The 27,126-nt window shown below is 40.5% G+C and overlaps 1 protein-coding gene across 4 annotated transcripts; it reads right to left on the bottom strand.

Moving 5' to 3' along the window:
- On the bottom strand, window positions 1-25,684 carry pikfyve (phosphoinositide kinase, FYVE finger containing). Of its 4 annotated transcripts, XM_084023342.1 has the most exons (44): window positions 25,552-25,684; window positions 23,395-23,591; window positions 21,084-21,251; window positions 19,021-19,130; window positions 18,636-18,807; window positions 18,198-18,405; window positions 16,862-16,888; window positions 16,571-16,660; window positions 16,321-16,477; window positions 15,134-15,291; window positions 14,634-14,745; window positions 14,310-14,457; window positions 13,645-13,806; window positions 13,317-13,379; window positions 13,087-13,216; window positions 12,506-12,686; window positions 12,277-12,351; window positions 12,066-12,173; window positions 11,837-11,977; window positions 11,527-11,653; window positions 10,560-11,440; window positions 9,821-10,216; window positions 9,248-9,337; window positions 7,803-7,903; window positions 7,643-7,714; window positions 7,333-7,504; window positions 6,859-7,037; window positions 5,820-5,933; window positions 5,523-5,631; window positions 5,275-5,426; window positions 4,937-5,033; window positions 4,629-4,686; window positions 4,410-4,538; window positions 4,198-4,318; window positions 3,915-4,010; window positions 3,732-3,812; window positions 3,310-3,404; window positions 3,160-3,219; window positions 2,233-2,409; window positions 1,777-1,880; window positions 1,565-1,693; window positions 861-1,122; window positions 675-749; window positions 1-519 (listed from the first exon to the last, which is right to left on the bottom strand). In XM_084023342.1, the coding sequence occupies exons 2-44, from the start codon at window positions 23,576-23,578 to the stop codon at window positions 404-406; spliced, it is 6,387 nt and encodes a 2,128-aa protein (XP_083879468.1). In that variant the 5' UTR covers window positions 23,579-23,591; window positions 25,552-25,684; the 3' UTR covers window positions 1-403. The 4 variants fall into 4 exon arrangements, with proteins under 4 accessions (XP_083879468.1, XP_083879469.1, XP_083879470.1 ...); XM_084023343.1 differs by lacking the exon at window positions 16,862-16,888; XM_084023344.1 differs by lacking the exon at window positions 9,248-9,337.
- Window positions 25,685-27,126: the final 1,442 nt, after the last annotated feature.

Raw genomic sequence — 27,126 nt, forward strand, 5'->3', positions numbered from 1 at the left:
TAAGTGTTAATAATCTTTTAATAGCTACATAATCTCTGTACATTTACAAACCTTAAATTACATGATTAAATTAGTTTGTTTACCAAACTATAATCCACAAGACTGAATGTTTTCAGTGGGTCCTCTGAAAATATGTTGGACTCATGGCACGAGTAAAACAACAAAATCCTCCATGAAACACATCAGGATTTCAGACAGGAATAAATTATAATACTGAAGTGATAAAAAAAAACAACAGATCTGAATTGTCTTAAGTATGCTGCAGAGTGGCACTCCACCTATGGAATCATACATGCTGTATACTGGTTTATATACAGGCTTTAGTCCGCATCAACATCTACAGGTCCAGTGTGCTTCTGTTGAACTCACATACTGAGGAGAGTGAGTACCTATAGCTTTCTGCTCAGCAGTTGATGCCCAGGCCGGTCCAGTGGTCAGGCACCATCAGGAAGTATTTGTCCATGGCCTCGCAGAAACGAGCTCTGTACAGCTCCGGAGAGACCACAGTGGGCAACTTGCCTGAATGAGACACACATGTTTATTGGATGTCAATGTTTGCCATTTCAAATATCCAGCTGTCATTTACTGACGCACATGAATTAAATAATAACATGATCTTTTACATTAAACGAACAGCATGTTTCTGGTGGTTAAAATATCCCTTTAATCCTCACCTTGACCTCCCAGGATTCCAGTGGATTTGACGACCATCTCCAGTCTCTTGTCCCAGGTGAATGTCCGGATATAATCTGCAGGAAAGAGTAGAGAGGAAACGCATAAAAAACTCCAACATTGAGTGACATCCAACAAATGATGGCGATACTTCAGATGCCCCCCCCCCCTCCTCCTCCTCCTCTCACCTATAATGCCGACCACCAGCTGATCAGTGGCGTCGTCGCGCCCCACCAGCAGGGAGTAGTCGATGATGAGGTGGCTTGACAGGAAGTAGGCGTCGCTGTGTATGGCGGCTCGCAGGATGGCCTTACAGTGGGAGCGGATGTACAGCGGGTTGTCGTGGATCAACTTCAGAAGGTTCTCGTCCAGGAGAACCACCTCACAGCTCTCCTTCCCCGAGTCCGTCTTCACGTTACGGTTCCTCAGGGAACCTTTGAGGTCAAACACCTGCAGAGGAAGAGGTCACCGATCAGGAGTAATTAAGTACAAATTCAAGGTACTTACAATTTACTTGAGTATTTCCATTTCATGCAACGATATACTTCTGCACCATCTCCGAGGTACTCCACTGTTAACTTCATTTGTCTGACAGCTGCTACGTTTCAGATTACAGTTTTTCATCTCCTTCCTGTCCAGTGAAAAACACGTATCTCCAGATATGTTGATGTTGACTGATTTTCTGAGCCAATAAGACTCTAAGAGATCCGGCTTCTCACAGGACGGAGACACGACAAACATAGTATGATCTTATAGAAGATGATGCATTGCGGTATATTAAACGAGCCAACAGTATAGAGGAGTAAAAACATCATTAATATTAATACAGGAACATCATATATAGACTTTCCCTTTTGTTACTCTACCACTGCCGTGTTGGACTTCGTCTTACCTGAGCCATCTTGCGTCCATAGAAAAGATTTTCCATCACCAGCAGGTCCAGCTTCTTCTCCGTGTTGTTCTGAGAGTTCTTGTAACCGATCCTGTAAACTCCCAGGATCTTCGCCAGCGCGGTCGGCCGCTGTGGTGCAACAATTGGTTTTGTTATTTATTTAAACTCAGCAACTAAGCCCCAGATAGAAAGCTTTTCTTTAGGACGCATACTTTCTGCTGCACAGCTCCGGTGATGTAGGTGAAGTAGTGAGGGGCAAAGTCCAGGAAGGACTGGACCTCAAGTCTGGGCATCTGCTTCAGGATGAACCGGTCATCTGACAGGACACAGAAGAGGAGATGCTTCTTGTTATAAAAATAAAAACAGAATGACAGCATTATTCTTGAAACAGCAAATCAATGCAGGTTTTATATATTGATATGAGAACTGGATACAGCGTCTCGCTTATATATCGTGTGAGCCAATAGGACACACGGTTGCTTGTGCTGGTTGACATGACTCTTAATTATGATGAAAGTGGGGCACTGTATTCATGACCTCAACGGGGTTGAGGCCACAGATTGTTCACAGAATTATGTCTTAGTTTTACTCCTGTCTCACTGTGACTTAATGAGAGTAATGGCTGCAGCAGAAGGAGACACGTTTGTCTGAGGTGTAATATATTCAACCTTCTGTTGCGTAGAACACCGCTCCAGATTTTCCACCCCGAGCCTGCCAGTTGACACAGTGGGACAGCGAGCGGACGAAATCCTCCTCAGTGCTCTCCATGATCTCCTCACGCATCTTGTGAAACTCCTCGGCGTAGTAGATTCGGCAGTAAAACTTGGCGTTAGCGTCGGAGAATTCTACAAAGTCCACAACAGATGGCGGTTCGTGTTAGATGACAATGAGGAGAGCTACTCTCAGTTACAACTGTGATGTACATTTACTCAAGTATTGTATTCAAGAACACATTTACTGGAGTCTTTTTTTTTCCATGCTACTTTATTTTTCTATTCACTCCATCTCAGGGAAAAATGTACTTTGTATTTCCCTACATTCCTTACGTGAAGAGCTTCTAAAATATGATATTTTCTGAAACTACCCAAACTTTTATACGAGTATTAGTGAAAAGATTAGTTGACTAATTGATTGAAATTTAAGAAATGTGAAGATTTGCTGCTTTTCCTTTTAATTATTTAAATGTAGTTGTAATAATGTTGAGGTTTGTAATGTTTGTTAGACATAATGAACAATGTGAAGGTGTCAATTTGGACTCACTGTGATGGCATTTCCTATTTTCTGAACTTTTACAAACCAAACAGTCAAATGATTAAAGGTTAAAATAATCAGCATATTAATCCATAAAGAAAATAATCATGAGTTAATAGTTTAGAATGAGCTCCACCACAACCAGCTATAACAGTAAAATCCTGCTTTTACATTAATGCATGAGTAATAATGATAATATATGATAGTCAAGTTAGATCCTGATTAAATACTTACTTAACTAACCTTTTCAATGCAGGAATTTTACTTGTAACAGAGTATTTTCACAGTGTGGTATTAGTACTTTTTACTACCACTGATCTCTGAGGGTAAATACAATAACTTACGAAGCTCAACGTGAGGATTCAGGGTCTGTTTCTTCTGTTTATCTGCCAGGTCGGCATCCTCTGCACAAAACAATAATACAATGAGGCATTTGACATCTAAATGTTTGAAATTCTCAGTGAGTGAAGTATTTATTTGACCTGAACACTCACTGAGGGGGTCCGTCTCCACACTGGTGCGGCTCTGCTGGGATGAGGCCGACTCACTGGGTCTGGCAGGGCTGCTCTTAGCCCAACTCTCACCAGCACTGAAGAGAAAAAAGAAGTACATATGTGACAGAGATTATGGCAGCTCTGAATGTATATATAGCACATTGTTTTTCAGTTAAAAGTCACTTTATATAGAACTACTGGAGCCTTGACTGTGGTTACACGGCAACACACATGTATTTCTTCTTGCTTGATTTATGTTTTTTTTTTTTATTTAAAAATGAACTAAAATCTATGTGAACCATAGTTCACTCAGTTAGAGCTGAAGAAGCCTCTTGGATGAGAGGAGAAACGTCAGTAAAAGCACTTACTATTTTCCAAAGGATTGAAACAACACCTCAGATTTCAACATGAATCCTGCATACCTGGTGACCTGTGGGTTCTCATCCCCGCCTGTGTTCGACACCTTGGACATGTCATCCAGCGCCGTCTTATACTCCTTACAGCTGGAAGCCAAAACACCACACAACAACGTCAGGTTTTCCATTAAATAGGACGTTTCTAAAGCTGCACTCTGAGCTGAGCCAGACAGAGCGGGCGGTCGTCACCTGAGAGCGAAGGCTATGATGGAGCTCGGCTCTCTCTCACACACCGCGATGGGAACCCGCTCGTGTTCATACATCAGGTAGTGTTTGTCCGGGTCACTGTCAACACAGATCACATGACAATGGGTACAGTCCATACCTACATTTTCTTATCCTTCAAACACATAGTTCATGATTTCAGATTTTTGGACTATTTAATTGTTCAGACCAGATGTGCATTGGACAAAAGGGATAGATCAGAGTGGGCTTGTATATGAAGAAAGGTACAAGTGAGTGCTTCACTCACAACGGGAAGGGGATGGGATTGTAGCTGTTGCCAGGCAAGAAGTTGGCGAGGATGGCTTTCATGGTGGATTTCTCTTTGACCTGGCTGTCAGTGGAGCCCAGCAAGTGTCCATCAAACACATCTGAGCACACAAAGGTGATACAGCAGAGCTCTGATTAGAGAGATGCTGTGAAACACGAAAGGTTATGTATGTTGGTGTGCCTTTTTCGTACCTTCTGGGATGCTGACCGAGTCCTGCTCGGTGAAGGAGGGACCAGGAGTGAAAGGTTCAGCTCCGGGTTCTCCTGGTGACAGCAGCAAAGAGGAAGAGGTGGAAGGCATAGTGCAGAGGTGACGGTCCTCTGTCGGTGAAAAAACAACTACAGTCAGGATCAGTCTTCACTCAGTAACAATAGACCAGGAAGCATTCAGGCCTGAGACAGCCAAGTCACCTTTGTCTCCATTCTGTATTACAGGTGAGGGGTTGCGGGGTGAGGAATCCAGGGCGCCCTATTATATGAATAAAGAAATTAATAAACAAATGTAGGGTTACACATGATTACAAATCAGGCATGTTTACATTCACTTCAGCATGTTTCGGGCTGCAACTAATGATTATTTTAGATATTGCTCGAAACTTGGTGACTTTAAAATCCACAAAGTGAGAGTATCACTAGCAAAGAAGACACTGAAGGCTTTTCTGGAAAAAAAAGAGATGCTTACTTAAGTGCACGTAAATGCAATGAATGATGTCACCTACCTTGTTGTCGTCGGCGGCGGTCTGTCTGTGCCTGCCTGGGCTGGGAGGGACGGACAGACGCTTCCTGCCTTTCTCCTGCTGGAACAAGTCCTGCAGCCTGGGAGGGAAGAAGCAACAGAATGAGGACTAGAGAGAGCATGGTTGCCTCTTCAAAGGTATTCAAAAATCAACACATCAAATTTAGGACGCTGCTCTTCTCTTACAGCTTAATTACAGCTGAGAAAAGCAGTTTTTTTCTTTTATCAGTTTTTTGGTAAGATGATAAGAATAAATAATTTAAGTTGGGAAAAGTGCAAATGTAGAGATAAAATGTAACTAAGGTGCAAAGTGGCTCTGACCTGACGTTCCAGGACTGCAACATCTCACAAAGACTCTGTTTCTTCATCACCAGCGACTCCAGAACCGTCTGCACCTGCTGAGAATCCAGACCGCAGGCCTGAAGTCGCGCCTGAAGCTTTTCGATCCAGCTCCTCAGCTCTGCCTCTTCCATCTACACAGACGCAGACAGAAACACCTCTATGAGTCTATACAACTACCACTGAACCCAGACGTGACACGTTGTTACATTGGGAGATAAAAAACCTACATCTTTCTGAGCAAAGAGGTCCTCCATCTTTTCCTCTCGCGTCTTACTGAAGGTGTCGGTCTTGAGGGAGGTGAGGCGATCATCTACCCCCAGGTACACCTGAGTCACTCTGAGGAGAGAGCAGAGAGGAAACATGTGCTGAGGTGATATGCGGCGAAACAAAATCCATAAGGGAGGGACTGTAATCACACTATTAGTTTAGACCATTAGCCTTGGGATGGGGCTCAACCACCCGACTACAGACATCAAAGACCTGACTACTACTGTGAATGCAGACTGATGAGGTCTATCATTTACTTTAGAGCGAAGTCCTTCAGGTCCTGCTGCAGGTTGGTTTTAGAAGGTCCCAGGTTCCTGATGAAAATCTTGGGACGAGGAAGACAAATCTCCAACAGCCGTATAGAAGTGTAGCTGAGGAGAAGACAGAGGGTGTCAAAGCTAGTTCATGGATTCCATGTTCACAGCAGGTGATGGTGACTGTAACCTGCAGTAGAAGGAGTATTCTGTTTGGACAGTGTCTGGACTATGGATAGGCAGGCGGGATATAAAGCTGGGAGGAATTTAATTAGATTGTTGAAAAGACCTTTTCCACCAGGAAAAAGAAAAAAAAAGATTTATAGTCATATGTTGTTTAATAGATCCACGATATGACTGAGGGTGTGGTCTTTTCATTTCAGCTACAGTTTTCTAAAAAAATATTTTGTTACAAGTAAAAGTCCTGCATTGATTTATATTTTGTATTAATAATTTAAATCTGCAAGTAGCTTGTGACTAAAGCTGTGACTAAACAAATTTAGTGTTTAGTGTTTTCCATCACTGGCTGCAGCCATCCTAAACTCTCACACAGAAGTCAAAGATATAATGGACAAATGGATGGATGATCGGCACACGTACACATGTTGAATGAATGGTTTATAATATACACACCACTAGAGGAAGAGTTTTTCAAAAGAGAGGCTTTATAATTGTTGCGGTTAAAGATCAGGCTACCCTATTATTAGTAGTATTATACTATTTGCAGAATTAGATTCCAGTGTTGCCTGGATTGTTTTCGACTAAAAGACCTAAAAATACGTCGAGACACTGTCACCTTATTTATGTTGTTGAAACGGTCAAACATACTGTGAAGTTATATTCATTAAAAAAGTTTAAGGTTAAGGTGATGTCAGAAAATAGGGGGGGGGGGGGAGTTCAGCTTTTGGTTTATACAAACAGAGGGGCCTCTAAGGATAAAAGGAAAAACATTGGGGATCTCTGCACTCGAGCACCAGCACCTCAAACCAAAATAAATGGCTGCATCGGCCAAATGGTGAACACCCAATTTTGAAATGATCACCTGAAGGAGGCCACCATCTGGTTGTAGGAGAAGTACTGGTGGTAGTCTTTGTGGATGGAGTGTCCGCAGGGCTCGGCGTTAGCCCTCCTGGTGTACTGGTGGCCGTAGAAGTGAAGCTCCAGATATTTGGCAAAAGACATGGACCATGAGTCGTTGGAGAGCGGCACCACTGGTGTCACCTTAAAATAAGAGTCAGAGATTGAGCGTAACAGAGAAAAGTCTAGCCTGTGAATCGGACTGAATTACCATTTCGCTCCATTTCATTCCTTCAGCACGAAGGTTGAATTGTAATCAATGTAGTGTGGTAAAGACCATATATTTAAAAAATAAAAACATTATGCCATTTGTTAAATAAAAAACATTCTATAAACACAGGAAATACTCTGTAAATATAAAAAAAGAAGAAAGATAACATTTTGTATTAGTACTGAAACTCTATGTAAACGTCAAATATTATTGTTAATTGTTGCTGACCTGTTTGCAGATGCGGCACCAGGAATAGTTGAGAATTGTGTGCTGATATCCAGGCACAGGGGAGTCCAGCTCCTTTAAGACAATCTGCACACAGCCACTGCCGTGCACAAACCGACGAATGTGGTGCACCATGGGAGTCTCGCAGAACATGTTGGGGCACTGGTAAGACGGTCTGGGGAGAACAAACACACGTAATACAAACTGGGAGGCTTACTTACTGTTGAACTAAGTTTCTCTCTGATAATGAATCTCATTAAAGCACTGTAGCTTCACAAAAAAAAATAAAACATTTAAAGTTATTTTGTCTTACCTAAAACAGTATCGCTCCAAGAATACACCAAGAGAGAGGTCATTCTTGCCATAAAACTCCATTGTGACAATCCTGTTGACAAAAAATGCAATACATTATATAAATAAGTTAAAAACAAGGTATGAGATTCTCTATTAATCCACTCCATGAACAGATCTACCATGGGCTGACGCAGGGGTTGGGCGCATTGCTGGACTGAGCCGATGAACTGCTGAAGAGCACACAGAGTCTCTGGTGGTTGATGGGGTTCAGACAGTCCAGCTGAGGATAACAACAATGAACACAAGAGGGTGAAAAGACCAAAAGACCAATAAATAATAAAGACCAATAAATAAATGCACATCACACGTAGTTTCCCTCACAAATCATTAATCAGGGTTGGGGGATGCCAGGCATCGGGTGCACCAGTGTGTGGTGAGTGGTCAGTGGTGAGTGGTCAACACCAGGTCAGTGTTAAAAATGCAAAATTAAGAGCATGAGGCAGATACAGTAACTAAGGGTGAAGAAAAGACAGACAATTTCATCTAAGGGGTCGCATTCAACTGCATATCTCACATTTACCTTAGTGGGAAAATGTGGTTATGAAACAAAGGATCAGTCCACTCGGGCAATATGTGGAATGTCTGATTTTACATAGAATTCTGCGGTTCCTCTCAATCAATCATGCTATATATTGCCTATAAAATATCTTAAAGCTTAACTGTGAATACAAATTTGAAAAATAACAATAATTTGTCGGACCATCTGAGCGGTATCTTGGATATAGCCTCATATATGGATATAGCCTCAAAAATGCTAAATAACAACAACATGAGTGTTAATGTTTCAAAATCAAAGAAAACATTCGTCAATCAGAGCACTTAAATAAGAACAAAGCACTATGAGAGCAATAAGTATATTTTTAAAATGTATGAGGTATTCTCTAAAATCAGCTGGGGGAGGTGCATAGAAACAGCTGTTTGTGCCTTCCAGCACAGGCCATTAATTTAAATAACAGCTAAGCAACAGTCATGTGCATCTTGGCCGGTAATCTTGTTGTTTTTGATATTAGATTTGGTATGGAAGCTAAAATCTTGAAATGCCGTTTCAGCTCTACGTTCAAAGGAAGGGGATCAATGAGCAAAAAAACAACATGAGTCAATGATCAGTTAAGTCTGGGACACCTCTAAGCGTCACACAGAACGGTAGACCGCCAGCCCCTCGCCTGCTGTAATTGGATGGTTTCATCTCTGCCTGTCATCACACTCAATTGGTCGCATGCACATACGCATCAACAAAATGATCATTCAGTGTGCATGGCCGAGCAGAGTGGAGAACAACTGGACAGCTTCGGTGAAGAAGAAGAAAAGCGAAAGGAAAAAAAGAGCTTAGATAGCATTTAAAAGAGAAAAGTCCAGCATGAAAGTGCAGCCAAACGCTGCAAAATTATTACAAATTCAAATTAATCACAAACAAGGGGCGTGGTTAGCAGAATATCATAATGTCACAACTACCTTATCGGAGTTAATTCTAAGTTTGAAAAAAATATTAACTTGCCACACGTAATCATGCTCTGTAAGAAAGCAGGGGATGCATATGCATGGAGGTAATATTGAAAATAAAGACCTGTATAGTCTTTTCTGTCAGGTGGAAGTAGCTCCAGTTACTCAGAGCAACCAGAGGTTCATGATGATCAACACAAGTCCAGTCAGAGCTCTGAGGAAATGACAGGTGCAAAACAAACACTCCCAAATGATATACTGTAATATATATGAATTCTGGACACTGACCATTTTGGAGCAGTTTTTTTGTGTGTAGTAAAAACTAAAATATATGTCACTGGTATTAACAGTGAACCGAAATATTACGGTAACAGTACACATGATGTAGTGAATGTGTGGGGACCGGCCAGGGCTGACGTTGGAATTTTCTATACACATTCCTGCTAATGGTTTTACACTATTCCACTGATCTACAGGTGATGGTTCAAGAAACGCAGCATGACGCCAACAAAGACATGTGAATAAGACTGTGAGCAACTAAACATGGATGTAAACAATGCAGGTTTGAAAATGTTCCAAGAAGTGTTTTATGAGGAAGGAAATGAAACACACAAATTGTTTTGGAGAGTTACATGTAAACAAAACGTTGGGTTGTTTATAAGACGTTAATGTAAATTCATGTCTCAACACTGCTCACCTTTGGGGCCCAGCTCATATCATTCAGTTTGCATGGCTTCTCCTCTTCACTGTCAGCCTTCAGTAGTGCCTTTACTGGTGCATCTACTGCCTTGCTCTGGACACTGACAGGAGCTGTAGTGCCGAAGGGGTCAGTGGCTCCCCTCTGTCGGATACGACCTCCTTTTGCTCTGTAGTCAGCCAGCATCTTAGCCAGATTCTGGCTGTCGGTCAGCTGCTCTACAATGCGGGTGCTGGTTAGACTGTGGGAGGGCAGGACATCGATGGGCTTCGGCTGGAGGGCGCCATTGGTCTGTCCACTAACCAGAGAGGAGGGGGCAGAGTCTTTGAGGAGCTGCCGCTTTCTACGTCCGTCCAGTTCCTTGAAGTCCTTATTGAGGAGAGGAGATAAGAAGACCTAGGGGACAGGGGAAACACAGATGAGCATGACAAGTAAAACGAAATAAAGGAAACACTGCCTGTATAACACAGTGTAGAGCAGCAGAGATTAGTTGATTAATCAGACTTAATGGCGTTTTGAGAATCCATTAATTGTTTAAGTCATCTTCTAAGCTAAAATGCAAAAAAAAAATTCAGCCTCTCAAATATCAAGATATCACTGGATATTTTGGGGGGTTTGGACCGTTTCATTTTCAGAACATGTATAGTAAACAATGAAATGATTATTCAGGATAATCATCTTTAGTTAGTAGGTAACTAAATAGAAAAAAACTAATATATATATAAACAAAGCCAGGCACCTGTTCGGGGAAGTAATCCCTGCTGGGGCAGTGCATGCCAGCAGGCGTGAGAAGAAATGGTTCTTTAAATGTAATGAAGGGGGAAATGCACAGGATGATGTCCTTAAGCTCCTGCTTGAAGACAGCGGAGATGGACTTCAGTCGGTCATCGGATGAAGCCACTTGCTCGGCCACAAACATCCCTGTATCATCCTGCAGAGGATCTCGGAACAACCTAGGAGTAAGGGTTCCTTCCCCATCATCCATATCATGAGAATCCCCCTTCACTAGGCTTCCCTCATCCCCCGTGTCCCTCTCAGACGACATGATGAGAGTGTCTGAGTCCATCTCCTGGTCTTCCTCCATGAGGAATGGGGGAGAGACAGACAGAGGCGGTGCAAGGGGACTGGAAAATGGTGTGGAGGTCATTGTCTCTATGTTACCAGAGTGCTCTTCTTGGATAGAGGAAGAAGAGTTGTCATTCTGTTCGTCTTGGAGAGTGTCTATATCTCCATTTTTGGATGAAGACGCAAAGGAAAGCACTTCCTCCTCAGGTTGTCCTGCCAGTGGAGCATCCTCTGTCCCTGCAGTTTTCTCCAGGGTCCCTCCATTTGTCTCTTTCCCTCCCCTCTCTCCATTCGCCTCCTCCTCCTCCTCCTCCTCCTCCACAGAGGTGCCCTCCAGCAGGCAGGGGAATGAGGTACTCTGGGCCAAACTGGGTGGCATGGCAAACTCGTCCATGAGAAAAGAGATCTCCAGCTGGGAGTGGTAGGCCACACACGCCATCAGCATGATGATCTCCTTCACCCGGGCCAGCTCGTACTCGGAGGCACCACGCAGCTTGATGGAGCATCCCAGATGGGGAAGACAGCCCTCAAAGAACATCAGAGTCTTCACTTCATCTGGAAGGACAAAATAAAACATCATGATTTACTCTACATGGTGTTGTTGTCTGACAGTGGTATTCAAGTAGAGGCGTGTTTCTTACTGTTGGCCAGGGTGAAGGGCTGCATATAGAACTTGTGGCAGGTTCCCAGACGAGGTTTGGTGAGGAGCTGGTCCATGGACATCACCAGGTCTCCCTGGGTCATACGACTCACCCTGTCTAAGACTTGCTAAATTGACAAAGAAGAAAACTGAACACTTAACACTTGTTTCATATTCAATTTATAAATTCTTTCATTTATTTTCGCATATCCATGCCTTATGACAGAATAAACCAATCCAAGAGGAGGCAATGACACAGAAAGCATGATATGTAAATGTTTAACATTTAGATATAGTACTACTTGACTGACCGGTTTGACGTTGATGACCAGTGTGATGCCGTGCTCCAGCAGCATGTCCTGAGCAATGCGAGACACCGTCTTCTCCACCAACACCAAGGTTGGACGGACGTCTACTATTCGCTGCACATAGTTCTTTAAAAACTCTCGTTCCTGAAGGAGAGACAAAGAAAAATCTGTTCTCAGTTTCAGCAAACTGAAGCAAATGCAACTTCAAACTAGTGACCAGTGACTCACTGACCTGTAGCACAATGGGGTCGATGCAGGAAAACTTGCTCTCCTCCCTGTACAGATACTCTATTGAGCATTTCAGCAACAGGATTTTGGGGTTCTTGATGTAGGAGTTCATCTGGTTACAAGTCAGACAAGTATTCAGTTAAATAATACAGTTTTCAACATTCCTTTCTGAAAATGTTTGCTGATTTTGAAGAAACAGAAGAACTTGACCTGACCTTCTTGTGGGCGATGTTCTTGGTGCATACAAAGCCGTTTACCATTGTCGAGTCAAACTTCCTTCCTCCAGAAATCTGATCAGAAATTTAAATTCAGTTATACATCGGAAACCACCTGAAGCAGACAGTCATCTAATTTGATGCTTGCAATACGAGATTAAATCCACGTGTATGACCAAAGAGTGACATATGACTCCAGTTTTCCTGATTTGATGAGATGGTGTCTGACCTTCTTGATGTGGACCAGTTGACGGATGTCCATGTCATCATCGCAGTTGCGAACGTCGGGCCGCACTGTCTGGACCACCTGTCGAACCACGGGGACGATGATGTCCCGCCAGGACAGAGACAGAGACTCGCTGTAAAGCAGCTGCTGCAGCAGCGCCATCATGTGGCTGTGATTGGCAGAGCTGAATGAAGGGAGGCAGAGAGGCAGATGAGAGGGGAAAAACCTTTCTCATGGTAGGAAGTATTAATGTTGACACATTTAATGTTTGTTAGTTGAAGTGCAGTGTACTTAATACATTCACTTGAACACTAGAGGTTTCTCATATTTTGCTTCATCTGGTTTCTGAAAAAATGAGTAAGTGTCTAAATAGAAGGTAATGAAGTGATTAGATGACTAATCCGACAATGTTGTTAATCAGTTAATCATTCAAATTATAATGGGCATTCTTTTTTTTCTATTTCTGACATTATATAGACTGAATGATTAGGTGGGAAATAATCAATACATTGAATTATTGACTTATAATGACTTGGAGCACCATTGCACTCTTACTACGATGTATCATCACACTGGACACTCACAGCAGTCTCTCCATGGCCTTCTTCTCTCCGTTCTCCTCTCGGAGCTGATCCAGAGAGCTGTGGTGCCAGCCCAGCGGAGTAAACAGCATCTCTTTAGCCTTCTCTTCCACACGACGGTTGAACAGAGACTCTGCAGAGACATCACGTCAGGAAGAGGGAGCTGGTTTGCTTGACTAGTTAGGCATTAGGATATGTTATCTAATTAAATCAATAAGGAAGAGAGTTCCTACCCTTGATGAAGGCATCACTTATGACAATATTCTCTCCTCCATCCTCAGACACAAGGAATTCAGCTTTAAGAGAGAAGTGAGCAACAGATACACAGAGGTCGGTTTGTTAGATACATTACACGTTTTAGAGGCACGGTAACCACAGGAATCACTCAACCAAACAACTGTACTGTAACAGGGACTACGGATGGAAAGTAGCTAGTAAGCTAAATCCGGTACAAGGCATCTCGTCTCATCTCGAGACTAATGTTATTTTGTACATTGTCCCTGATACAAATAAACTTATTAATTAAATAAAATAAAAGGTGTTCAGAGCTCGTTCATTTACATTTCTGCTCAGCGGAAGGCACGTGTGGATACTTTGACTGTTTCTTGATGTGGAAGTTGACATTGTTTTGCTCCATGTTGAGGTTGATAGAGGAAGCAGAGTCACTGTCCACAGCTGACTGGAAACTGCTGACAGATGTTCTCTTGCTGGGGCTGGAAGAGTCTGGTGAGAGAGACACGTCAGTAAGCTGCAGGATGTTATTGTTGTAGTTGGTTGAGGTGGAGCTCATTTTAAACTAGTTACAAATTATTATTTTCATTATGGATTTATCTGCTCAGTGATTTCTCCATTAATCGATTGTTTAATTTCTAAAATTCTGAAAATAGCGAGAAATGCCATTAACGAATCAATTAAGCAACCAATTATTTTAGCTGTACTTGTACAAACTGTTAGGTTGTATAATTTATAACAAAACATAATATTTTATAAACTCTTTTTATGTCTTTTTTTGTGCAAAATCTTAATAAGTGAATAAAGCTCTCAGATTAATGTAGTGAAGTTAAAATATGTCCATATAAAGTGGCATGAAAAGAAAATATTAGTTCCGCACTTGTATTAAGTACAGAGTAAATGAATTTAGGAACATCCCACCACAAGCTAATAAGGCTGCCAGTCTAATAAATAAATAAAAGGTTTTATTAAAGCATTAGACATGGGTTACATACTGGGCATGGTGTACTCGGCTTCATCTGCGAGCTGCTCTGTGTCACTGTCATCAAACTTTATATCCTTGAACCAGGACGGCTCTGAATGTCCCTCCACAGAGTTCACACTATCGCTGTCTGGAGATGGTGTTTCTGAGAACTCTGTACTCTAGACACAAGACATCATCAGCACCTTCGTTAAAGCTATTAGCGACGATCCCATTGAATCAATCGGTATCAACGTGTGAGGTCTTAAAGTTTGTTGTGAAAAACATAAAGCACTTTGGATTGTTTGATGATTCGATTTTCCAGTGTGCGCAGTGTTTACACATCAGAAATGGTTACCTGGAGGGGGCGATAGAGAGCATACTCATCCCTGAACAACTGGTCGTGGTGCGTGACACAGTCCAGCCAGCGGCCATCCACTAATGCCTGGCCTATGGCGATAGCCTGGGCCCTGCAACATAGAAACATCAGGATGGGAGGGCGTGGAAGTAAAACACAAGCTCAAGAGCAGCTTAAACAGGAAGTAGCCATGGAAGAAGTAAAGTATGACCAATAGAAAACATTAGTTATCTTCAAGTAGATTCACTTTCATTTTTACTAGCAGTAGTTTGACATGATGGTTTGCACAATGTATTTGCATTTAGAACAAGTTCATCTGAGACAGCACACTTACATTTAACTAACCAACAATTCATCACAGGAAAGAATGGAGCAAAGCTTGGTGGACATGGAAGGAATAGGAAAAGTAAACAAAACTAGTCATAAAACTATTCCTTCCAAAGACTATTAACACGACATATCACAGAAAAAAAGAACACGTTTCTCCAGTGAGATGCTACCTGGTGGAAATGGTGCCATTCCTCAGCAGCCAGTTAACAAGCTCTTTGCCCACAATGCAGTTGGGGTAGGTCCTCAGCCAGTATCTGTGGTCCTGGAACTCCATCCCTGTGCTGTTGTGGCAGATTTTCTTCCACAAGTCCTTCAGCTGGGACGAGTCCTGCGGGATGTGTAGTGTGTCAGTATGAAATGACCAGTAATATTTAACAATGGTTATGTTTAGATTTGTTCCTCTTAAAAAGGATTAAGCCTAGCCGCTGAGAGATAACTGCCAAAATAATAGCAAACAGCTTAAAAATAAAATAAAACTTGATCAGATTGTCTTCCTCTCTGTCTCTTACATCCCTGTTGAAGAAAGCTAAACCATGTGTTCTGTCTCTCTCTTCTGCTCCATCCAAGTACATCAGCGAAGACATAGCCTAAACATTACAATTTTTTTTTTTTTCCAAAAATCTAATTACATGCAGCGAGGTTAAAATCTAATAAATCTAAAAAACAATGCAAACAGATAGCCATGGTTCTGGCATGGCATTCGCTTGCCATGCCCTGCGGTTGGCTTGTCAATAGTGCGGTAATGCAATATTGCCTTACCTGCAATAACAATTTTGTCCAGCAGCAGAAGATAGTTGTGGACAAAACATCATCACCTTTAAAGTGTGAACTTGTTAGCAACAGTTGCTTATTTACACAGTTGCAGAGCAACATGATCATTCATTTGGAGTTGTGTTCGTGTCCGCCGGCTCAATGTAAAACCAATATTTACTCTCCTTTAGCTCTAGAGTTGGTCTCTACTAGTCTCACATAGCCAGACCTATGTCTATAGTGCTGTGTCAGTGCTGGAGAAAGGTCTGGCTGCATCCAATATTATTCTGCTATAGGGGGGAAATTACTCTGGCTTGTTTGTATTTCTTCAAACCAATGACAATCTTCTTGGCCAATGGCAGCCGTATACCCAATGCCTACATCTGGTGAATCTCTACCAACTCCCGGGGGAAATAGCCGTCGCTTGCTAAGTGCTACACTATGTTTACAAGCTAGTCTCGAACTGGGTCTGTCTGATGTTTGCTGCTGAGCGTGTAGTGTAGTGTACAGTGGGTTTTTACAGCATTTTCCCCCTTTCATATTGTGATCCAATATATTATAATTATTATAGAAATGTATAGAATTCTAGAAAGAATAAACCAGCAACCAGTAGGATCTTCCTCTCCTCCTCGTTGTGGTCCAGCTTGGTGCCGCTCTTGGTGCCTGACATGACTCGGCTGGTTGGCGGGCTGACTGAGCTGTCATATGAATGCCCCATGGAGGATCCAGAGCGGTCCAGGGTCAGGGTGGTCACACTGGCAGACCTGTGGAAAGAGCCGAACAGTTGATACTGACCGTACTGTATCACGCTGGAGCACACTGTACCTTACAAGCAAACCCGGAGAAAAGTGAGTTACCTCTTTCTAGCGGGGGATTTGCCAACGTCTTCTTGTAGCGTTGTCATTCTGGAAGTAAGGCCACTGTTTTGTTGTTCCTGGTGAATCATACTGATGAACACACACAGACAAACTTTGATTTATAATATTTCTGTGTGTCTTTAGACTTCCTCTATGTTAGCCAGTCTAACAAATGATCAGTGAATCTGAGCATACGGAAGACTATTTTTACAGCTAGAAAGCCTTTACTTACAGACAGCTTAAGCTCAGACAGATGTGAAAAAAATGAATAAAACAAACAGCAAGACTCACTTCTTTCTCATCCCAATAGGAGTTTTTCTATGCCAGGAGAGAGAGGAAACAGATTTTCTTTGAGGCAGGTTGATAGAGAAAATTAGCAGGAAGCACACCGATTAAAAACAACAGCAGCAAAACTAAGGATGCACAGATATCAGGCCGATACTGACTCAAATTGCTGGATTGGATATCAGTGAAAATGGGGCCCCATCTATTTAATTAAATTCTTTGTATAGGTTATATATTAAATACATTACATGTAATTTTAAGTCCAGTTTAAGTTTTGATCAATTGGTTGCTGCATTCAAAGCTTTAAAATCTTTATCAAGTCACTGGTGTATGATTGATTATTTGAATGATCAAAATTAGTTCAGACAACATATCATGAATGAAACACTGGTATCGAATTGGTTCTCAGTATCAGCCGATACCCAAAGCCCAGGTATCGCTATCAGTATCAGGAAGATCAGAGCATCGCTAAGCAAAACAAGCACAGGGTTATAAAAGGCATGCATTGATGGACGATCATTAGAGGAAAGATATCTTTCATCATTCATTTCACAATTAGTCTGTTGTCTGCATGATTAATTAAATATTTTGATATTTATAGTCAATCAACTATGAGTTAAAAATGAACGTAAAGAGGAAAATCAAACAGTCATACTTTGCCAAAGCTTCCTAAGATAGATTGACATTATTAATGAATTAGAGACACTTTCCCACGTGGCATTATAAGCCTTCTGATCACATGCTGCAAAGCATCCAGTGAGCCGTTTTCTTTACATCTTACTTTATGTGTCCTACTTCACGGCTGTTGCAGCTAATTCCTCTTAGTCAGGGCTTATTGATAATAATATTGCATATCTAACATGATTCTCTTTCATGAGTGTTGACCATGCACATGATACAGTACGCACACACTACTCTCTCTCTCTCTAAACGGCAGAAAATCAAGACAGAAAAATAGTAAACGGACGGAGGAGGCTGGAAAAAAAAACTAGGGCAGCGTCTTTCATGAGCAAAATCATACCATGACAAAAAAACAAATCTGTACAACAGCAAAGGACAGACAGGACGATTGAAGGTACGTTTGAAGGTACACCCATAGCCCATCATCCAAGTAGCCAGTTTACACTCAATTAACAGATAAAAACGGCTTTGTTTAAGGAATTTCTTAATTTTATGACAACAGCCAATGGATTCCGAGATCGCTTTCAGATCTGATTCAGTCACAATCAATCTAAATATGTTACACATATGAACTTGATGTTTTTTCTGTGCAGATAAACTGATCAAAGATTTTTTTAAATCAGAATTGATTTGGCACTAGTGTGTGTGTGTGTGTGTTCACCTCTGCCAGGTCAGGTCTTCCTCCAGGAAGATATTCCTGCTGGCCTTACGTCCACCCACAGGTGTCCGGGGCTCGCTGGGCTCCAGCACACACACAGAGCAGGTAGAGTCAGACAAGGCGCTCAGGTCCTCTCCAATGGAGCCGGAGTCAGCTGAGTGAGCGTAGCTAAGTGCTATCTTACGGCAGTACGTACAGGCCCGCAGGTCTCCTGGGTTCAGAAAGAAGAGGACCGGGAGATGTTTTTCACTGCTCAATTAAATGAATCAGACTCCACATAAATAACTATTGTAAATTCTCACTACCTCAACTGCAGCGGGTACCAGGCCTTTATTTGAAGCAGGTCTGTGCATGTCATGGCATGCACATTATATAACAGGCACCAGGAGTTTATCCAGTTGTCTTTCATTTTGAATATACGGTACTTATTATGTGACCTACCTGTGTAGCCCATGAACTTTCCAGGTATTTCCTGGTTGCAGCAGCGGCTACAGAATATCTGGCCACACAGTCGGCAGTGGTGGCGGCGGCGAAACGTTGTGAACTTCTCATTGCAGTCATAACACTCCTTACACTGGCTATCTGGCATCCAGTACTGCTTCAGATCGCTGTCCTGAAGGGGAACATTCAAGTCAGAGCACTGCTTGTATCCACAAAGAGAAACTGCATGGTCACAGCTTATGGCAAGGCTTTCAAGTTACAAGAGATATTTAAAATGTTGTCAGCAAATGTCTTTACTGCTGTGCCAATATGTAATACACTTAAGAAATGCAGATACATTTAGATATACAAATTAAGTAAAGCAAGAGGTAGATTGGATGAATACCTGGCTCTTTCCCTCCATTATTTCCTTCAGCCTCTTCAGTGCAGTGCGAAGTTGCACAGCTGTGCGAGGGTCATGATTACTTAGAGTGGTATCTGATTTCCTGCTGCAGTCTAAAATAATGCATGCAGACAGAAACACACAGAACAAAAATAAACACAAAAACTGAAAAAGAGGTTCACATTTTCTTTAAAATCCATCCAGCTGCATTGTCAAATATGCCTTTTATAAATATATCGATTGTGAGGTGATAGTAATTCAACTCCTCTTCAACACAGTGCATTAAAACATGACAGCTACGTGACAAACATTTGACAATACACTTCAACACCATATGAATAACTTCCCTAACAGTTGCAAATATGTAATATGTAATAACACATGATGCGATCATTAAAAATTACTCGGCAAGAAACAAAAACATGAATAGAAATGTTAGCTTTAAAGTCAATGACAAACATCATTCCATTATAATTATTAGTACCTGAGTGAAAAACATTAGGGCAAACCAAAAACTAACAGAAAGCGCTTTGTAGAAGATGCAAATATCAAACACGCGCACACACTCGCATGCACTCAGACACACACAACCGTTTGTGAAAGGCCACTCTTTCAGACTAAGTTGTTAAAGTCAAGCTAAAAGAATCTTTAGTAAAACCACACAGTGCAGAAGACCCCTCACCTGGCCAATCCACTGTAATCAGAAAAGACATGAGAACGGATGTTACAACCTGTACATTCATTCATCATTCTGATGTTTTTCAACACTAAATATTCTTCAAACCCAAACATCATATTTAGTTTGTTTTTTCAAGTCTAACAAGTCTGATAATTGATCGAATATAAACTGAATGTTCTGTTCATGTGGATAAAACGAGACATTTAAGTTAACAAACTCTGGATTAAAATGCTCCAAAACCTTGACTGCAAGGGGAAAAACACAAGGGGGGTTTCTCTACTTTGGGTGTTGAATATGATTACATACAGAATGATGTCAATCCCCTGTTAATAATGATGCTATTGTTAGCAGCCTATATATAACAACACAAGAGCACATGGGTCTGACACAGTGGATCGCTCTTAACCTTCGTGCTGTTTCAGATTTTGGAATTATTTCAGAGCTTTCCAAACATGGAAAAAAAAACTAATACAAAATATGAAATGGATGTGTTTCTGCTGTATCTTGATGAACTGGCCCTGTCCTTTACCTTATTTTGTAGGCAGACTGAAGATACCCCTGTCTAATCAGAAGCCAATGCATTTCAGTATACTGATGCAGGCTTGTCTTGTTTCGACTAAATACTTAAGAAGAGGCACACACCTCCATCTGTGACCTTGTTTCTTAGGTATAATTGAGGTTGGTAAATACTGAACTTTAGGATAGAGTACATGAAAACAACTCTTCACTTCAGTCCTACCTTGCAGTTCTACAACTGGCTGAAATCTGTATATGTAATCTAATTAATAGAAGCAGAATATGAAAACATTTTCCCCCAGCTGCAAGGGTGCACTAGGGGAATTAAGTTTAATGGAAGACATGGTCCACAGTGTTATCAGTGGACTTAGATTAGTTTACTCATTACAAGACAGAGGCTCTCAATTAACCAACAAAGTTTCAAAGTAGAGATAACGCAATCAATAAATGTAAGATGCAAAAGAGAGTACATCACCCAGTTAAGTTAAGTTTGAGAAAAGCATCGCTAAAGCCAGGTGGAATAAAATAAATGTCTTATAGGATTAGTCCTCTGATCTGATTTGTATATAAATCTGTACCAGTGTGTTAATATTCCAGCAAAGAAAAACAGCACATACACATAAAAACACCGACATTTTACAGATTTAGAATCATTTTAGAGAGATATTGAAAGACCTTGACTTAATGTATATGAGATATATTAATGCCTACTTGAAACAACCTGCAACCATTCTGGAAGATTGACTAATCACAACTTTTAGAGAATACCTTACCTCAACAACAGCACAACAAATAACAGTTTTTTGGAATTAATATATGATCAAAGACACACATGAATCAAATAGCAGCATCTGTATTGTGTGTGTTTTACCGGAGGAAGTGGAGGTACGTCGGAGATGGTCTGGGTGCTGTTTCCGGTGCGTCCTCGAACTGTAGAGGGAGTGGGTTGGACTGGAGGACCAGCTCCTGCTCTCTGATTGAGGGGAAGGGGGCGGCACATCAGGCTTCTCTGAAACTGTTGAGAGGGGACGTCCCTCCTCTACACACACACACACACACACACACACACACACACACACACACACACACACACACACACACACACACACACACACACACACACACACACACACACACATCAGTAAGCAGAAGTGAAGAAGAACATGTGGTCAAGACAGAAAAAATCGAATTAAAGTTAATATGATAAGCATTCATTATATTTTTTCAATATTCTGCTAATATGTTTTTGTAGCATCAATGGTCAACTCTTGGGTGGGTATTGCATTTTAGAAACATTTTCTGTAATAGTTGTTTATTTCCATGAATTTGTATCGGTGGCAGAACTGTTCTGAGCAAGGTATACTATTTACGTTCATAATGATACATTTGGGGGAGAGGCTTTTGGTATCCAACTTTACGACTAGCTTATTTCATTGGAAAAAGGTTGGCAACAGTGGGCTGGGTTTTTTGGTTTGATCATTTTTAAAATCGAGCTTACCCCTGCCAGTTTCTCCAATTTTACAGACCCAAGCTTTAAGTTTATTTGCTCTTACCTAACAGGGATTCACCACTCAACTATGTCTGCTTTTCGTTTAGTTATTACAAAAGGAACACAAATATTAGTCCCAGTAACGTGCTGTATATAAATGCTGATACAACTTAAAATGTTATAGTCTTCATACAAAGGTTTTTGTAGTGTCTTTGTGATGGGTTTGCTTGAGTAGTCCACTTATCCAGAAATGTTTTATTTAACTTAAATTATTTTCCCATATCTTGCATCTCTTTTACTGCAGCACCAATAGAGAAAAAAAGAGATTTAAGTCACAAACAGTACAATATCACAAAATGTCATTTTGACACCGTTTGAGACCATTTCTGTTTCTATGTATACTGCATAACGTTAATATATTCCAAAAAAAAAGAAGTGCACTCCTCTTGTAAACTTATCTTTAAAATGTTAGTGTGCTGCGATAGCAAGGGGAGAAGGAGTGTTGTTCTGAGTGCAGAGTTCTAGGTGGGACTAAACACCCCAGTCATGTGGTCCACTGATTCTTGGCAGATTTCCATCACATGACCTCACAAGGCCGTGGTTAATTGCTATGACTTCTGTAAACCAGTGTAAAATACTGCTCAGTATAGGTTTCAACATACTGTAATGTTTGATGTGTTTTTGTCTTATAGATTCATTATACTTTGTATACTATAGTAAGTAAAAGAACACTTTATAATACCAAACAAAGACAGTTTATAACTCAGTGAGGTGTTTCATAACAAGATAAAAAAAATACAGCACTGCTCTTACTTCATAACAGATTTCAGTTTAAAGGTCATTGTTCATGGTCACTTTACCTCTACCACTTTCCAAGCATCAGAAACTAAGGTCAAAAGTATGTATTAGTAATGTCAATATTAATGGATAAGTAGCTATTGAATGCTGAAAATGAATACCTTCCTCAATCAATGTCTATGTAAGTGAAGTGGACACAAATCTATAGTTATTTTCTGTCCAAAAATCTATTCCAAAGTTCAGTTTAAGCTAATACTAAGGCAGCTTTGGTTGAACTTTAAAATCTGTTCCCCTTTTCAGAGTCAAACAAATCTTGCCACACAGACATGATACAGATTAATGTGACTCACATTTCCCAAGAATATCAGCATATTAGTAAATCAATGTGCAACATATGTTCACAAATCAATTAATGAAATACTCCTTACAACGCAAATTGAGAACAAATACCATTTTAGGTTTTCGTCATTATCAAAGTAATCTAGTGATGGATGCCTAAATATCCATGGTTACATTACAAAAAAATATGTATAATAATAGTTTGCCTAAATGTAAACAGTATAGGCTAGTTAAATGCCTAACTATTCACAATCCCTAAATTATAGCGACTGTAGTACCAAACCTCAGCATTGTAATAATCCAACTAGGCGTAAGGCCAAGAATAATAACAGAAGTGACCAAATTCATATTGTTTATGTTGCACATTAACATTGTTTTGACAGTACTAAGAAGGCTTTTGACTTGCCACAGTATCAGACTTTGAAGACCCCTGGACTATATAGTACATTGTCTACACTTCACAAAAGTGCCCCTAAGGTGCTTTAACGGAACAACACACTGGTATATAATGGGGCTACATCTTTCATTGAGATGCTTGTGGGCATGCATCCCTGACCTTTGTTGTTGAAACGAAACAGGTTGACAAATGAACTGTATGCGGAGCGGAGGGGAGGCTCATCCTGCTCCGGAGTCAGTGGTTTGAAGTGGGTCAGGTGGGAGGGGCTGGTGGGCGAGATGACAGGTGGCTCGACACTCCAGTCCGTTGAGGAGGGAGACGAGGACTTGTCATCAGCAGCCATGACACTGCTACTCCTGCCAAAGATGCAAAAACAAATTTCTTAAGCATGTGTAACCGATCAACTTTCCTTAAATGGTGTAAGGACTCTTTATCAAATGTTGACAGTTGTGTTTATGTCTGCACTTAAAACAGTTATGGCAATAAGAAATATTAACACTGCTGGGTTTTCAAATACTCATCTTCACAATATCAGCATGAAATTTCTTTGATCTACGCTGCTTTTCACATAAAAATGACTCTCTGCTAGCATGCCAACTTGCAGCTGTTTGTATTTAGCAACTGTTCAATCGATTCCTGATGTAGATAATGAGCTTTCAAATGAGTTGTTCTGTCATTGATTGAGAGGCAATCATAGAAGTAGAGCTACATTCAGGTGTCTCAAAATCGCAATAAACCACTGACCAAAGCACTCGGGCCTTCTATTACCCAACGTCGACCACTGATCTGACAGTACATTAAATATAAGCTAGACTCAGCCGAACTGTATATGACCAATCTAGTATTGCTGCCTTTAAAACTTCATGGACATGTATTATTATGTAACAATATAATACTTTATACAAATAATAACTTTAAAAAAAAATCATATATAATAGCTAAACAAAAGATCTGTCTGATGATAGAATTTGAACATTAGATTCTGAAATTTTCCAGGAAAAATATTTTAGTTAGTTAGACAGGTTTTAATCTCTGCTGCTCCAATTTAAATCTCAACTACTTTATACTGGACCCCTGGATTGCAGTGGTGGAATGCAACTAACTTTTTTCAAGTACTGTATTTAACTACAAATTTACTTGAGCATTTTCTTTCCATGCTACATTTCAGACGGGAACGTACTTTTTACGCATACATTTACTAACTGTTTTAGTTACTTTACAAATTAAGATTCATCTACAAAACATATGAAGGATGTCTAAAATCTGATTTGGTTTGGACTAAAGGTTGGGAAAAAAACAACATTGTGAATCAATGAATCACTACTCAAGAAAAAATAATCAGCAGATGAATTCATAATGAAACAATAATTAGTTAGAGTTGTATACAAAATAGCTGTACACTAATAAAATATTGCTTTTACATTAATGCGTGAATAGAAACAATCAAATTATATAATATATAATAGCATTGAGCACTTTAACTTAAAACAACTTTAAGTACATACATACTTTTACTTAAATAACATTTCCAATGCAGAACGTTTTCTTTTAACAGAGTATTGTTAGTGCGTTATTGGTGTACTTTTACTTTGAAGTAATACTTCCTTAACACTGCTGGATTATCCGACAGATGAACTCAGGATATGGGTAACTGATTAGCTCCACTTAGTTACCAGACAGCCGTTACTCAAATATACATTTCTTGTTTATTTACTAACCGTGTATAAAACGGGAACGCCCCATCAAACTTACCCTTTGAAGAAAGCTACAGACTCGGAGCTTGCAGTGCGTGCCATTTTAGATTAGAAGAAAAGCAGAAGCAGCGGCATCACGTTCTCCACTTCATCATGTGATCATAACAGGCCGTAGCACAACTGTTTCCTGATAATTTGACAGCTAGGAGCCAACCCTCCAGTTTATCGCACAGCATATCATATACGTTGGTGAAACGTTACACACAGTAGGTTCACTGTCACTTGTTTGCGCTGATAGCCCGCGGAGAGATTACGACCCACGTAGGGTTTCAATATTTTAATTTAACCAGCTGACTAACTTAGCCAGAAACTCGCTTGTAAGCTAGCCATCAACTGAAGGCTCGCCTGGCTAATTTAATTGCATTTTTGCGACATTTACAACATTAAAGCAGCCACTACCAACAACATAAAATATCGAATATAGTGTTAGCTAACGTTAGAAAACTAGCTTAACACAAATGTACAGTAGTAGTAGTTAGCCTTCTATGCTAACTAGCCGGTAGGCTGCTACAAAGCATGAAATATGACTAAACTGTCGTGACAGCAAAACAATGCCACTTACCCGTTCACTGTATGAATTTTACATCAATGTATGTAGCACACCGACCTCGAAGACATCTGTAAAACACCTGAAAAAAGCCGACTCCCGTACACAAGCAGCCCTGACGAATCGAGACCAGTACCGGATGGAACTGTTGTGATCAAGTGAAAGGCAGAAGAGGTCACACTCAGAACAATCGATCGAAACACTTTGTTCTCATGACAAAGTGCTGTCTTGATAGTTATGGAAGAAGTAGTATTTTAATGTAAAGTCAATGCTTAAAAATATACTGTTACAAGTAAATCCCGCACTTAAAATCTTAAGTAAAAAAAATAAATAATAATTAGCATGAAAATCATAGGTAACTAAGTATTAAAATGAAAAGTCTGCTCATTGTGCAGAATTATGTTTATGTGTTATTGTATTATAATTAGTACTGCATTAATGTGTACCATTATATAACTTTAATGATGCAACTGATTAACTGCATCCATAGTAATACATTATAGGCCTAATGGATTAGTTGATTTATAATGAATTTCACATGGTGTCTGGGGGAAAGAGAGCCCAACTCTCTGGATGGTGCGGGTGGAAACGGCTGGAAACAGTGTCCAGCACCAGGAACAATAAAAGACACCAGCACACAACACATAAGCCCTGGCCTTGGTACATTTTTGTCCTTCAAAAATTTCCGGGATTTGCTGGCGTCTCACATGATGAGCATCTGGGGAAAACATATGCTCACATTCTGAGAATGTTTGTGCCCAGTCTAAGAAAGATGTGGCAGCTTCGGGACTTGCCACACCTGGCTAAGCCGAATAAAAGAAAAAAGGGACTATACGGCAAAAGCAGTTGTGCGCTCTCTCAGCCAGTTTATTTCCATCTCGATCATTCAAAGTGACCAAGGGTAATTTTCCCCCTCGCGTTTGTTAGCCCAGGTGTTGAAACAACTGTGTGTCAAGTATGTCGGTCCTCATGCTCAAAATCAAGGTGCACTGCAACGTTTCACCAGACTTTAAAATTACTGTGTTTACTGACGGTGTTCAATGTACATGTTTTTGATCTATCTCTTTTGTGAAAACCAAAAAATAGGGCTTTTTACCTGTACATTTTCAATTAATTAATAATTAATCAAGCCAATACAGTTAAAAGAGTAGTAACATAAAGATGATAGCTCAAATTTGTGTTATCATTTAGGAAGTAAAAAAGTACATGTTTCCAAAGTAACATTTTCATCAATATGGGTGTTGATTAAAAATAAATACATAATTGAATCTTAGGCAAGCCTCCCCCACTTGGGCTGCATACAAATTATTCCTCTTTTATTCCCTATGCCAGACAGGCATTGAACACAGAATGGCTCCATCAGGGAAATCAATTTATCTTACAAGATTTTCTCACTTGTATTGTTATCATACAAACTATCTGCTGCTTCCTGCCCTTTTGCACTACTATGCTTTATATTCTATATGTTAAATAGTTCGCTGTGTTTATGTTCCTACTGAGGTGCACAATGAAGTGAATCTAATATAATATAATCGTATCGCTTCTGATTGGCTCTCAGCTTCTATGACACGCACCCCAGCGCATGCGCCT

The sequence above is a fragment of the Eutrigla gurnardus genome, assembly GCF_963514095.1.
Source record: "Eutrigla gurnardus genome assembly, chromosome: 12".
NCBI classification, from domain to species: Eukaryota; Metazoa; Chordata; class Actinopteri; order Perciformes; family Triglidae; genus Eutrigla; species Eutrigla gurnardus.